Source organism: Canis aureus, chromosome 21 (assembly GCF_053574225.1).
Source record: "Canis aureus isolate CA01 chromosome 21, VMU_Caureus_v.1.0, whole genome shotgun sequence".
Taxonomy (NCBI): domain Eukaryota; kingdom Metazoa; phylum Chordata; class Mammalia; order Carnivora; family Canidae; genus Canis; species Canis aureus.
In genome coordinates this window covers 24513799-24529415 of record NC_135631.1, presented here as the reverse complement: position 1 = coordinate 24529415, position 15617 = coordinate 24513799, and the positions used below count along the sequence as shown (strand labels likewise).

Here is a 15617-nt window from a genome sequence, read left to right as displayed (position 1 = left end):
TCTAATCTCCAATCTAGGGAGATAAGCTATATGTATCTCCTTTCTTCTTAAAAAGTCTTTCCTAGAGATACTAAGAAAAAAAAAAAAAAACCACATCTACATACACATTTCATTTACATTTTTTATATTATAGACCCCAGATTCTTTTAATATTCAACTTTGATGTCCCTCTTTTACATCAAGGTTACCTAGTCATAAAATTTTACACTTGAATAAGTCTTTAAAAGTACCCTCATGTATGAAATACACAGCAAAAAAAGGTACCAAACACACTAAAATTATTAGAGGCACATTTCCTAGAAGTATAGGCAACAAGAGGCCTCTATGTCCATGTTGTCTCCCAAGGCTCTTGCCCATGCACTTGCTAATGGCAAAATGCTCATAAAGAACACACCTCTTCTGGTAATGACACAAGTAGCCAGATTTCCCTGTGATAGAGTAACTCTAGCCTGTACACACATGCTCTATCATCCTTTGCACTTGGGACAGAATGTATGCTGAACCAAAGGGTCACCCTAAAATTCTGTAAGCGAGTATAACCTAGCATCTGTATCAGCAAGATTACAGTAAAATTATTCCTGTAACCCATCATTCTTTTTTACTGTCAAAGTTCCCTTTAAATAATATAAAATGGTGACATTAAACAAGACTATGACTAAAGTAAAACTATGGTTCTTGCCCTATGGATGGGGGGTGTAGACAATTTCATGAAAGCTGTGGACCTTATCCTTAGGAAAAATGCAACATATACAAAAGCATTTTGTGGAATACATACATCTCCCCGTATCTCTCCTTGATCTCATCGAGGGCATATTTCCAAAAGTTGGTCCAGGAGTCAAGGCTCTTGGTCTGTACACTAGCATTGCTGAGCCACAATCTGGGGACTGATTCCCCAAGAATCCACGTTTTAATAAGCATCTCCCAGGTGATACTTAAGGTAAGATGCCCAAGTAGAGATTCCTTGGAGTAGAACGTAATAATAGAGAATTAAAAAGAGAGGGAGGTCCAGGTTCCTTGTTATGGAATGGAGTACGTCACAGGGATGAAAGGTAACAGCACAAGACTATAGTCAATGGAATTTTAATAGGGTTGTATGGTGACAGATGGTAGCTACACACATGGTGAGCACACTACAAAGTACACAGTTGTTGAATCACAGTGTTGTATACCTGAAACTAATGTAACACTGTGTGTCAATTACACTTCAATTAAAAAAAAATGTAGTATCTGATATCTTTGTCAAAGTATCTAAATACCTTTGCATAAGGTTCTGTGCAAACATACTACGTAGTCTATCCACCAGAGGCCAGTGTAGGATTGTTCCCTCAACTGTGTGGTCTTACACGATACAGTAGACCCCACATTCCACAATATATACCATACAGACTTGGTTTTCTGACTCCATCAAGGAACAGGACGTGGACAGCTAACACTATAAACAAATATTTTACCTATTTTATATTGTAGATTCAAGATTTAATATTTAACCTCGATGTTTCTCTTTTAAATCATAAATCATCCCTATAAATGAAACGACACTGGAGTACATCTTTAAAACCTACCGGTACCTTCACGTATATGTCACCTGATTCACATCCCAACCATATGAGACACACGGAACAGGAAAAATTATCCCTGATTTACAGATTCAGGGAGATCAAGTGGCAGGCCTGCAGTGACAAAGAATTAATACATGCCTAGACCAGGTCTTCTGAATCCTACGCTCCAACAGAACCCTTTCCATTACACTGGCCCTGCCCGCAACAAAATGAGAAATATAAGGGCAGTCCACTAAACTCTTCATAAAACTAAATCCCAGCAACCTAAGAAATTTTCCTTCACCCTGAGATCAGGCTCTTCCTCTGCTGCCTGCACAGCGGTGCATCGACCTAGACACCTCTTTTATTCACACTGGTTGGAGAAAAGCAGGGCAAGTAATTTTTTCTCTCTCCTTTACAAATAAATGCTTTTTAGGGGTTTTCAAGCTTTATGAGGCAGAACAGCAACTTCTGCACAAATCTGTCACAATCTAGGGCTCATTCATTGGCATACAGCATTAGGGCAATGCAAGAACACATTTAAATTGTTACAGGTCTTTCACACTCCCTCATTTTTTGAGGGTACTGCAGCATGTCCCTCATAATTTTTTTTTTAAAGCTTGAAGTCAGAAAAGGAGAAAAAGCAGTCTGAAAACAATCATTCTGATTGTTCTTTTTTAAACTCATAGCGAGTGTTTATTCTAATCTACAACTGAGTCCCCCAGACCAAAGGCAATATTCTGGATATTATTTTATCAGCACTATGCAAAGAGTGGTTAGTATTACTTTACCAATTGACCTCTAAGCATTCAGTCTGTTTGACTGCTAGTGTGCCTTCACACATCTAGAGCATTTGAAACACGGAGCACACAGAAATAAGTAAGAATGACATCTCAGACTAGAGGACTCTGTCTCATTCATTTTCTATTCCCAGATTTTAGCTCGATGCCTAAAATATAGCACAGGAACACAGTCGAAACTGAAACGACCTCAACATTTGTAAGAACTGCATGGATACTTGAACTGAGGGCTAAGCTTAACACCCAGAAATTAGATGACTGGCTACAAGTCACAAAAAGCATAACTGATGGAGAAGAAAGGGGAAATGCGGCACTCGATCCAAAATCCCTTTTTTCTAATCAGCAATCCATACACACAAAACCAAATGCAAAGGTAGACTTATGGTAGGCTTAGCCCAGAAACACATGAAGATAGTATGATTCTTCTCCGTGCTTTGAGGACAATGAGCTACCTGGCACCACTTTAATCTATCTGATTTGGAGGAATTCAAGTGAGGGGGTGGGGAGATAGTAACAACCTCAGACTAGACAGACTGTGGTTTGATTTTCATACAAAGATGAGTTGGATTGCAATAAAGTTTCCTGTTTGAATCCTTTTGGGTTTAGCTGACCATTTCAAAGAAAATATTATTGTTCCACAGCTGAAAGATTCCAGATTTGAAAGCCACTCACATTTGAATACAGACCCGCTCAACTGAATCAAAGAACACAGTCTTACAACCACCTTGGTTTCAAGTTAAGGAATTTATTCTTTCTCTTCAAGTATAACAATACGTTGAACAGTGATTAGTAAAAAATATAATGTCTCAAGTGAAAGACAAACACATCCAAAACAACTGCACATTCATTTAGTATTGTTTCCATCAGCTACTTACAGGCTGACTGTGACCATCTTAAAAGTTTATTTGGCCACTAGCAGTTTTCTGCTCCTATTTTGTAAAAGTTCAAGATTCCATTTGCCTAAGAAAATTCACCTCTCTCATTCATATGCACACACAATGTATATATATATAATATATACATGTTGAAAACATACAAAGAAAATTATTCTTTATTTGTACACCAACCAAACTAAAAAGCTATGATATTTTATTTCACTGAGAAAACACACTGGAAATTTATTGCAACAAAATACTATGCATTAAAAACACTGCCAAAAATAAAGTTAATGGTTATAATTCAAAATGTTGTAAATACTTAAACACATTTTCTCTCCTTTATCCAATTACACCTGAACTACAGGAGACACAAAACAAATGATCATCTATGGACCAAACATTCATGTGTAGAATATGAATTGTAACAAACGCAGCTGAAGATTTACGCTAATACATCTAAAACAAAATAGCTTAATAAGCTCAAAATGTATCATGATTCTCAGGGGGCGGAAATCTCCTTCCAGCACTGAACTGGTGGTTTTCTGTGTTTCCTAATTTGTCAATCTGTTCCCTAAATGTAGTGATTTAGTGATGACAAAAGAAATAGAGAAACAATGAAAATTGCTTAATTATAGTTTACAGATGTTCCCCCAGAAAAAGAATAGGTTAATGCTGCTGGTGCTGTTTCTTCCACAGGGCTCTGCTATAAACTCACTTTGTGCAACACTTTTTCCTCCTTCGGCCTTCTTGGTATATTTGGTACTGTGTTTTGACAAAGAAGTCACATCCATATGGCTACTGATATAAAAACCAATATAAATCAATATAAAACCATGAACTTTTTTCTTCTTTTATTCTTTTCAGCCAATACCAAAAAGTAAAAAATTAATGAAAAGCTTTGACAGGGCTTCCTTATTCTCTCCCTTGGGATGCCAGGCTAATTAGTGGGGTTTTCCTCATATGATGCCTCCTACAACTTTCTCTTGAGGTTAACATGGCAATGACCTATGTCTTAAGTCAAAGTAAGTTTACTGCTATTTGCCGTTTTCCACTGTGCACTTCACTGTTAAACTCACATTTGCAAAAGTGCCTCCCAAGCTGCTTTTTTTTTTTTTCCTCAGTGTGACTAACGGAAAAAAGAAAAAAAAGAGAGAGAAACAGAAAGACACTGCAAATGGCCTGTGAAGTAAAAACACCACTCACTATTCAGTAGGGAATTAAAGTGAGTGATAACAACTGCACAGAAAACGTGGCGTGAGTGCCACCTGGAAGCAGAAAGCCGGGCAGTTCGTTTCCAGCTTCCTCTGGCAGGCAATCTGCCAGTTGCAAGGGTATCAAAACAATGTTAAGCCCGCTGGTCTCTGTCTAATTCTCGACTGAAAACAACTGCAAAAGGCTACACAGCAAGGATTATTTGTTGTTGTTGTGTTTTCTTTTTATGAGAGAAAGCTGTTTTTATGCTCCACTGAAATTCCTTGCCTGCTCTGAGATTGGTAAGAGGGCCAGCTGCTTTCTATATTTTTCTCTGCGGTATTTTTCTACAGCAGATTTTAAATGCATCCTTCAGACTGGGAAGAGGCTCTTTGCACCCCTATGGAAGTTTAAAGATGCGTTTTTCTAACGTTCCAATTCAATAGAGCTTTGGGGACCAAAATGATATGTCAGCTTTGGAGGTGTGTTGTTTTATGCACTGTCACCACTTTCATTTTTAATTACATTTTTTAGAAGTTGTCACGTATGAGAAGTGATATTCCTTTGGCTGAACTGACAACTCATAACTTATCAGGCCGGAAGTATAAAAGCAAATCCCAGCCCAGGATTGTAAGCTCTTGACAGAACAGACGCTCAATAAGGAAAGAAACAAAAGCCTCCTGAAATGAGAACTGCACACCTTTGAACAAGTCACTCGGCCTCTGTGGGCCTTGGCCTCTCCCAGGAAAGACACTTGTGACTCATCTTTGACTCCTTCTTCTCCCTCATCTGGTGTCATTCACCTGCTGCCAAGTGCTGTGAGAATCTCATCAGCCTTCCCTGCTCTACGTGTCCCCCTCCACTGCCCTGCTCCACATCTCCACAGACGTGCTTCGGCTCAGGGTCCTTGCTGGTCTCCCTGACTCCAATTGTTTCTCTCCTTTTCTTCCTCTGCCTTTCAAAATCACTTGCCATGTCTGCTTCTCTGTGTGGGGAACTGCATTATCAGAACTGTCGTCTAAACCAGTGGTTCTCAAGACTAGTGGTACATCCAGCCATATTATCAGTTAAGAGCCCTGTGAACCTAAAAATTCCTAGACCCCTCACTATAGAGCCTCTTGTTTATTAAGCCCAGGATAGTGTCTGGATATCTTTAGTCTCATACGAGTTTGGTATTATAAAAGGTTTTTGGGGGGCACCTGGGTGGCTCAAGGGTTGAGCGTCTGCCTTCGGGTTAGGTCATGATCCTGGCGTCCCAGGATCAAATCCTGCATCGGGCTCCCTGCAGGGAGCCTGCTTCTCCCTCTGCCTCTGTCTCTGCCTCTGTCTCTGTGTCTCTCATGAATAAATAAAATCTTTTAAAAATAATAAAAATAAAAATAAATAAAACTTAAACTAAGTGAAATTTAAAACTCAGTAGGCAGCACTAGCCACATTTCAAGTACCCAACTGCCTGCCACATGTGATTACAGCCTCTGTTGTATTGGACAATGCAGACCTAATGATCACATCATATGGTAACTGTACATTCCTGAAATTTGCAATGGTGATAGAGCATTGGCATAGCTTCTTAAAGAACTAAACGTGAATAAAATTAAAAGGATGGATTAAGCTCTCTTATGGTTACATAAGATTACTAAAAACTAAGAAAAATTGAAACCCCTTTAGATGCTTTGTAACTCTTAAGAGTTTGGAACAATGAAAGGCCAGACCAACACCAGTCTGTAAAGCCACAGGCACTGGCCATTTGTCCTGAATATTCTACCTTAGAGGGAATTTAACTAAAATATTAACAGGTATCAATGGAGAAGGGAGGCTGAATTGATGGGATATTTTTCAAAGATATGTTGAAAGAATAATAAAATGCTTAAAAGCACAAAGTATTGCAAGCAAAATGAGAATGGCATAAAGAAAACTAGAAACGAAATCACACATCAAAATCAGAAACAAGATCTTTGATCTAGACATAAGGAACCAGGTTAAAGTAGATAAATACAGCAGTGCCTAGGAAGCTGTTATGTGGTAATACAGAAACTGGTAGGATCACTGGGGAATGGAGCCTGTGCATTTTAAGATTGAGAGAATGAAAAACAAAGACTTATTTAACAATCATAAAAATCACAGTAGATTCATTTCAATTTCCAAACTATTTTAAGTTAAACAGTTGGTAAAGTGCGTAACTTGAGAGAAAATTGATCATGTCGCCTGAAGAACAAAATCAGAACAATAAATGTGTGTGTGTGTGTGTGAGAGAGAGAGAGAGAGAGAGAGAGATTGAGAACTGGATGTAACTACTGTAACCCCATCCCACCCCAAGGTTTCTACTATATGTAACAAAATGGACTTGAAAAGATTGAATGTCCATTTCTAAGTCATTGGCTTCTTAAATATAGAATTTCGGTGTGACTGCAATATGAGAAGTCACTAACACTAAAAAATGGGAGTAGATGTCTCCCAAATCAGATCATGGGGTAATCCTGGTGTGGAAAGAAATTAGAAATGACTCTCACCCTTACTAAAACAAGGCTACGTCTCCACCTCCGCCATACCTTAAAAAATATACACATTAATACTAAGACAAATGGAAATGTGATCCAAAGGACAATCAACAATGGAGGCATTTTTTAACATCTTTAATTTGGCTCTCAGCTGTCAAAATTTCCTGCACTCTATTTTATTTATGTCTTAGGACCCAAGGCAAGTTTTGGTTCAGTGGTTACCGCAGACTCACCGTGGGCATCCTCTTCAATGGGTAGATTTTACTGCCCTCCCCACCCAAGGGCTGGACAGCCCTCCTCTGAGCTGTCAGAAAACTCCATGCCTTTCTCCATGATGATACTCATTATCATTCACTAGCGTAATGTTTTATTTACTTATCTATCTTTCTTCCTGGACTATGAGTGCTTGAAAACACAAACTATATCTTATTTCTGGATCCTCAGCACCTAAAACAATATCTAGATTGTTAAGATACACTGAATGAATGAATGAACGCATTAGCAGAAAATTAAATATACATTTTCACATCTGTGTTTTTATAACATAAGCAAATGATAGAAATATGTCAGACGAGGAAAAAGCACATTTTTCCCTAAGATGGGAAGTTGAGAAAGACCTGTAAATTAATCACATTCACAAAGAAACGGAGATGCCAAAGATTGAAACTTGGCCTCTTATCTTTACCCACAGTAATATCAACAATATAATAACATCTTCAGCAATAATGAGTAAAACTAAAATCTGCACACTGATTTTCCTAATACAAATTTTACAACTCGGTCTTACTCTCTTGAACTGATGACACTACTGAGAATTCAATTATAACTACCTGTTTAAAACAAATAATTAATGTGTCTCTTTAGACATTTTGATAGAACATTGTATCTATTACCAAGTATGTACCACTATTTAAAACACCAGAGTTGCTTTTAAAAAAAAAAAAAAAAAAAAAGCAAAAACAAATCCTCAAAACATGGTCAACATCAGCGTACTGGAGAAAGGATTTTGCTACAATATTTACAGTTTCCAACAATTTTTAACAGTCTGTAGCAGCTATGCGAACTTCTTTCAATCAGGCTATAGTTTAATTTTTTCATGGAAATATTTTTAATAGGATTACTGACCCTTTTAACACTCTTGGAAAGAAAATGAATCCTATAAGCATTCTGGCATATAACTATTATAAAAATAAATAGAACAGTCAATCAAGGGAAATTGTAATAGATTCTAGAAACCAAACTTAGTCAAGAAATGTACACGACTATGCGAGGTGATAACCACTTACGGAGGGAAGATTCTACACATCAGCAAAACAACGGAGCACAGCAAGACAAATGAAGGGCTGGAAAGAAGGGGGAAAGTTTGAAGAAACAGCTTTCATGTTTTCCTTAAAACAGAACTAACCACATTCACTTCGCTCAATCCCGCGGGCTATCACTCGACTCCTAGGCTGTCCCTAATTGCTGTTTGGCTTTTCGGAAGGTACTTAAATGTTTCAGGGGAGACAAGGATGCTTACTGATTTAAGACACATTTTTGCACTCACAATTCTTTATGCTTTAGGAGGAATTTTTTCAGGTCATTAGTTTATAATGTGAACTGGCGCCTAGAGATATTTTGAAAGGAGAAAAAAAAAAAAAAGGAGTGTGCTTGGAAATGCAGTTTATGTGACTTGCGTCATCATTTATTTCAGCTCAGTTTGAGACCCAAAACTGAGCTTGAAATGAAGTCACCACATCCGCAACAGTTTCTTTCTCAGCACGCAATGACCTTACAGAAATCTGAAAACAGTATATATCCCTTACCCTCAAAACAAAAACATTACAACCTCTTCAAAGTATCCAAATGTCGGCAAGAAGTTCTTACCTTTTCAGAGCATGAAAATAAAGTCAGCTTTACAAGTAATTTCCAAAATAATTTGGATTATCAAATACCATTGGCATTCAAAACGTATTAATCCTGCTAGCTTTAGCCTTGTTTCCACAACCCCAACCCACCATTCACACTGCCCTGTTTGGGAGAAAGAAAAACCATCTTCCCAAAACGAGTTCATACACCAGAAGTTGATTTGGCCATTAATCTAGATTCATTTGATCCACATCTCATGTCAAAATAGATCATTCACAGCCCCAAAGTAAACTAGACATTTCCTAATTTTTCCATTAAGTGTAAATAAAAACATAGTCCACAGTTTAAATGTGTAAACAAGACAAATATCGATATTCCAACTATCTTACTGAAGAAACAGGGTAGAATCACTTTTCCTTTTCTTCACTGTAAATATCCTTCTTGCACATTTGTTAAGGACACAGGAATCATGACTTAAAATCACGAAGTCAAATATCTTGAAAGGGTCATCACCCCCACCCCCACCCCCGAGATTATGAAACTCCCTGTTCTCAATCGGGTACACATTAGAATCACCACAGGAATTTTTAAAAAATACAGATTCCTGGGCCCCAGCTAAGATTCAGAGGGGCTCTAGGATCACCATGCTCTAAAAGCCCCCCCAGGTGAGCCCAAAGTGCAGGAAGGTGGAGAACCAAGCATGGATCCATGCAGATCAATAACCCACAAAGGACCAAGTGGAGAGCAAGCCAGCAGCAGGCCCGGCAGGCCGTCTGAAGCAGAACCCAGAACAAACATTACAAGCTCAAACGCCTACAGGAACCACTTGGATGAATGAAGCAGGCAAGGTATATACAGACGTTTTTAGAATGTATGAGTGCCAGGGGGTGTGACAGTGCCAGAGGGGTGGAGGTGGGGGCATGGTGCAAGGGTTCCCAAGCTCTAGCTGCTATTGTCATTGAGGAAATAAAAGGTAACAGGTCTTCCCTCTTCATCAGAAAAAACAAACAAACAAAAACCTACAAGTCAAGATTTTCATGTAAAATGTCCCAACTTTTAAAAGTTGGCTCAATTGAAAAAAAAACATAAGACACATAATGAAACACAACATAGGCCTGGCCTTTAGGTTTCAGTTCATCACTTCTCCTCTAAAGAGTTGTTTCCATTCTATAGAAACCCTAGGCGCCATCACCATCACAATGACAACACAGTACCCAGCATTCATTCAGTATTTAGGTGTTAGCCACTATGCTCAGTTTTACTTGGATTACCTTACTTAACCTTTATCAACTTTTAAGGTACTATTATTACCTCCTTTAGTCAAACACTTCCCCCAAGCTCACATACCCATTTGGATGCCAGGATCCAAATGAATAGTGTGACTCCATAGCCTATCCTATACTATATTTCTTAAAAGCTTTAAATACACCTTAAAAAACCCCTACTCCTTGCAGGTACAAAAATAATTGTAATAATTGTAAATAACTGCTTCTTCAAAAATAAAGCAATTCTACAAAATGATTTCTCAGGTCCTTTTTAATTCTCAAATGTGATGGCCCTGATACAACTCTTGGTTGTATAAAAATGTTGGTATTGACATGCATCGGACTCGCACGCCTGATATGAATCACCTGATCAAAGGAAAGGAATGAACGACGCTTATTAAATAGTCTTTTTGAAAAGGCAGGAAAGACTTTAAATTATAATAAAATTATTTCTCCCTACTGCTGTAGAAAGTTTACTTCTCCATTTTACCTTTTGAAAGATGAGTAAAAGTGCTCAGAAATTCTTCATATGTTTGCTCGTGGCAATTAACAAACTTATCCAAGACTTCTTCAATTAATCGATCTTCATCCATGACCTCCAATTCTGATATTTGGGCAGGCATTCCTAGTCATGAGGCCACTTTATCTAGGAGACAAAGAAAAACATCGGCTAGAGAGAGCCTCCCTGAAAATACAGAAATTCAAAGTCTTTCAAGGTGAGACGGACTTCAAAGGGTATGTGAACCACCCACCCAATGACAACAATAACAGCTAATATTTATTAGCTACTTATTTAGCACGTTATTATGTATCAAGGGCTGTTCTGGGCATGTTAATGTTAACTCCATAACAATCCGAGCTCAGGCTGCCAGAGCCAGTAGGTAGAAGTAACTGGTTCTAAAGCCGGATTCTAGAATCCATGACCTTACACAATTTACCATATTTCACTCTATCCACTGTGCGACACTCTGCCCCTACCATGTACTATCCTACGATTGCTGCCAAACGATTGACTTGTCTGCGCTCTAACACACCCCGGGACTAAGAGCTCTGAGCATTCCAAAGAAACCTCTGGAAAGCTCTATTCAAGGCTTCTTTTAAATCTCTCTCCCTGTACATTTCCCCAACTGGTCCCTGAGCCCCTGAGATCATATTGAATCATTTCAATCCTTCTTATACATGACATCTTTCCAAATATTTGAACAGGCCTATTCTGCTCCTTCTCAATTTTATTTCATTCACCTTAGTTTCTTTTTTCAAAACGCAGCTCAGAATTCGGTTTCTCTCTAAAGGCTGGAGCCTTCCATCTCCTATCACCACAGAGAGCTCATCATAATTTCTCCGTGCTGCCTCTGCACTGGGTCCACGTTACACACCGATCATATTGTAGCTGTGTACATTCCTGTGTCCTATGAGACAGGAAGCCCATGAAAGGCGGGGCCCATGTCCTTTCATCTTTGGATCCCAAAATGTTTAACAGCCCAGGATGTGGCATACGGCTGGCAGCCAATCGATACGAAGCTAAAATTACTCATCTGAGCGAGTACGGTAGTAAAATACTGCTAGATGCTGGCAAAACTCTCAACTAAACTTGCCCAATTATTTCACCTGCGCCTTACATGACATGGCTTTAAGTGCTTCCACCCTCCTGCTCAATCTACCTGGAGAAGATTTCACACTGCTGGCATCCCTTTAAAATATGCCATCCAGAAATGAAGCCAAGGCTCCAGATATGGTCTGGATCCAGTGAGTTCCAAATACTGCACTCCTGCTATGTAGCTGAAGTGCAGGCACATTGCTGGTAGCCTCTTCACATTGTCACTTCATTTAGCCTACTGCTAAATGCCTGTCAGCTAAGACACAATGCCTCAATCCTTGAAGTCTGAACTTTGTTTTTCCCTTGTGATCTTTCATCTTGTTAAATTCCATTCATTCTGTACGAAATATCATTCCTGCATAGCTTTGAGAAATTCACTATCTACAGAAAGCAGAAGAGTAATCACTGCCTAAGTAGTCAGAATAATTCGTGGGGGATAATAAAAAGAAGCAGGTTCTCCAGTAGCCTACAGCAGGAAGAGAAAGCACCAAGCTTCTTTCCATTTTTCCAAAACAAGAGTAAAATTTTGTTATCTGTTATTAACTTTGTTTGGTATTTACCAAAGGTTCGGAAAGACACAAAAATGTTTTCATAAGATGATGCCCAACCTCATTTGGGGGCAAGACCTGATCTGAATTGACAGGGAAGTACTTATAGCTTTTATTTATTCTACTCAGTGTGAATACTCATACGTTCCCCTGAAGAAATATTAACGGGCTTGCTCTTGAGGTACTTTCCCAGACCCCACTGGAGATTTTGTGTCATACATGGCATTATCCCTGGTTACCTTTCTAAACTCCAAAAAAATCTGAATTCTGAAACACATCTGACCCTAAGGGTTTGTAATAAGGAACTGTTAATCTACACACACCTCACAGGATCGCTACGAGGATCAAATGGGCACATGCGGCCCCACAGAAGTGTTAGCTGCGATGATCATGACGGTAACAGATCAGCCTTAGTTATTCCGTCCTTTGCCTACACAAAGACCTGCTTTGACTGTGACCCCTCGGACTCTGAAGGCACTGATGTCACCTAAAGATAAACAAGATAACCCCTCATGCTTTACACCCCCAGATAAAACACAGTGTTGGAGAAGACCAAGAACCACAGGAAATAAAATAGAACTAAAATGAGTATTTTAAATGTAGCTGTATATGAACTCAAAATGAGGGAAACTGTTTCAAATTATTTGTACCTGAAAATTAAATATAGGAAGAAGCATCAGTTAGGGTTTATGCAAATTTACCTGTAACACTGCCAGGCTTCAGCAAGCCAAAGTTTAATAAATTATGCTGCAGTTGCTAGATAAAAAAAAATAATAAATTTGAAGGTGTCTATTATTTCACTGTCAGTAGGGCATGTACTTAATTACTAGAATGTTAATGTCAATCTGCTTTTCCCGAATTGGACCCCAGCAAAATTCCAACTCTGGATGACATCAACCTCTTCCTTAAACCATCTTGGGTAATCTACTTCGGCGAGCAAATACCAAACAGAAGCAGCCAGGTTGTGTTACATTGCTGTAAATGTCTCCTTGTGGATGCTTTAAAAGTGATAATAGAAATTCTTTCAAACTTCCTTTCCAATTCTCAAAGTGGTATATTTTGAGGTTTTAGCCTTCACACGTCGTAGTTTTACCAAAGGGAAATAATTAACAGTCTTTGACAGCAAGGATTCAACCTCCTTCGAGGTTTAATTTTATTCATGTGGTGATCACAATACAGAAGAGGTAGTGTTTCTATTGACTTTTTATGAAGACTTCTGGAAAATCCAGTTTCATAAACTGTCATTATTTAAAGAGTTTAACAAATACCCACCTTCAAATTCAGAACTTTCCTTATCTACAAAAATACATAACCTAATGCTAAAAGTCCCCAGGGACTGACGGAGCAGATAATCATTTACCAGTCAAGCGGTTTATGCAAATCCTAGTGGTTTTCTAGAAGGAAGCGATGCTTTTTCAGTTGCCATTCACATATGTTTGTGTTTTTTATCATGAAGTATTTTTCTAAATAAAAAAAAAAGAAGAGAGAGAGAGACACTTGCCCATAACAAGGTTCTTTGTTTTGGTTTGGTTTTTAAGTTTTAAGGCTTACAGCAGCACCCGGCTAGCTCCATCAGTAGAGCATGAGACTCTTAAGGCTTAGAGCCCCACATAAAATACCCAGAACATGTTATGATGATAAGTGTATGTATAGAAAATATTGGCCAGTAAATCCCACACAACACTTTGAATATCACAGTTTCTAGGAGGGGACACAGGGAGGGAGTGTCTTCCTCTGCCTGGACTACTAAATTTCACAGAAAGACCACAGGCTTGGTTCTCTTCCTCTCCAGTCACTGAGAGGTGGAGAGAAAAATCACATAATCTTCCTGGGGTCCTGTTTTCTACTACCAAATAATGAAACTAACAATCACTCAAGCCAGTTGGTGTTCTGTGCTCTCTGAAAGGACGTTTTTATGAAATATTGCATGTGGAACTATCACCACTGGTTTAGCACATCTTGGCTGTTTATCTTCAGATCTCTGCCTAACACAACCTACCTAAACACAATACAGTTTCAGAGGCAAAGAGTGGTTAAGTCTTTGGAAACAAGGCGCCATGAGGTAGTCTCCTCCTAATGTGTTTAACCTGCTTTTTAACAGCACAGAGAGTTGTGTGTTGGCAAAAAAAGGGGTTGTCTTTTTTAAGCTGTGAGGTTTACTGCTGATATTCTAAAATAATAAATAATAACACATTTTTAAAGAGTTGTGCAGAGGCTGTCAAAATCCACTTTCTCAAACTTTCATAGTTCTGCTCAACAAGAATCTCCTGCTATGCTGGCTGGTACGATGGAATATTATCAAAAGAATTCACCTTGCCTACGGAAATGAAGCCATTGATCTTGGTATCTCACAGGTTGGGTCTTCGTTTATATTTTGGAAAATGGGCAAATTTCTAAAATACCAAATTATACGTCAAGTACACAGATTTATATATGTGATAGAAGACACCTGGTTTCCTCTCCCTTGACTGAACTACACCTATTTGCATCCTCTAATATTTTTCGTGTCTTTTAGATCATATTAAAGAGAGAGAAAGAAATCCAATGACTGGAAGTGTCACAGATTCTCAGGGTTGACAGAAACCTGAAGGTCATTGGTCATCTAGTCCAGTGATAAAGAATAAATGAATAAATCTGGGAAGGAAACTTTAGGTAGGGTTTTTACCAAGTAATGACTATTGATGAGGAGCAGTACTGTGGTTCTCATATCGAAAGTAGTAAATGACATGCTTCTCATTATGAATTTTAAGGCATCCATGAAGTCAGCAGGAAATTAAGGGGAAGGCAGCAATCCCACCCAGATGGGTATACCTAGACCTCCAACTACACTTTGTACCCCAATAACATACAAAACACCTTGAGGTGAAGCAAGGCAAAGCATGTGTGTTATGCACGTGTATGTGTGCACAGTAACTCCTCTACTGTGTTTTATCAGGGTAAGATAAAAAACAATTCTAGCATCAAAGAGTATGCTGCACTTCAAGTTCTGTTTCTCCTAACAAACCTTTCCTAACACTTGAAGTTACAGAATTCTTCATTATCACCAAAATGTTGAGAGCATATAGACCTCTATATAAAGACTTCCCCAGGATGCCTGAGTGGCTCAGTTGGTTAAGTGTCCAACTCTTGACTTTGGCTCAGGTCATGATCTCAGGGTTGTGAGACTGAGCCCTGCATCGGGCTCCGTGATGGGCATGAAGCCTGCTTAGGATTCTCTCTCTCCTATTCCCTCCACCCCTCCACACCCCCTTTCTTCCCCAGCTCTCTCTCCCTCCCTCTCTAGGAAAAAAAAAAACACTTCCTTTAGGTATACTTCTGCAGTGAATTTTAAAGGACGTATTTGGGAGTTGGGAAAAGCTTGGGGATTACTACTGACTTCAAAGCTTCAGAAAGAAGAAGCAGTCATCCATGCAAAGGTCTTAGTATAGAAGCCATCCATGTCTCTGCTATATTT

General features: G+C 38.8%; 1 protein-coding gene across 7 annotated transcripts in view; it reads right to left on the bottom strand.

The window, feature by feature from the left end:
* Window positions 1-15617, bottom strand: part of IFTAP (intraflagellar transport associated protein) — a 63835-nt gene that overhangs the window by 36349 nt on the left and 11869 nt on the right. For 4 of the 7 annotated variants that reach the window (XM_077863649.1, XM_077863643.1, XM_077863646.1 and 1 more), the window contains one exon: window positions 10509-10664. In XM_077863649.1, the coding sequence (XP_077719775.1) occupies window positions 10509-10641 (133 nt within the window). In that variant the 5' untranslated portion in view covers window positions 10642-10664. Of the gene's footprint in view, window positions 1-10508; window positions 10665-10770; window positions 10918-12486; window positions 12625-13523; window positions 13627-15617 lie in introns of those variants that run through there. The other 3 variants (XM_077863644.1, XM_077863648.1, XM_077863645.1) reach the window with 3 other exon arrangements.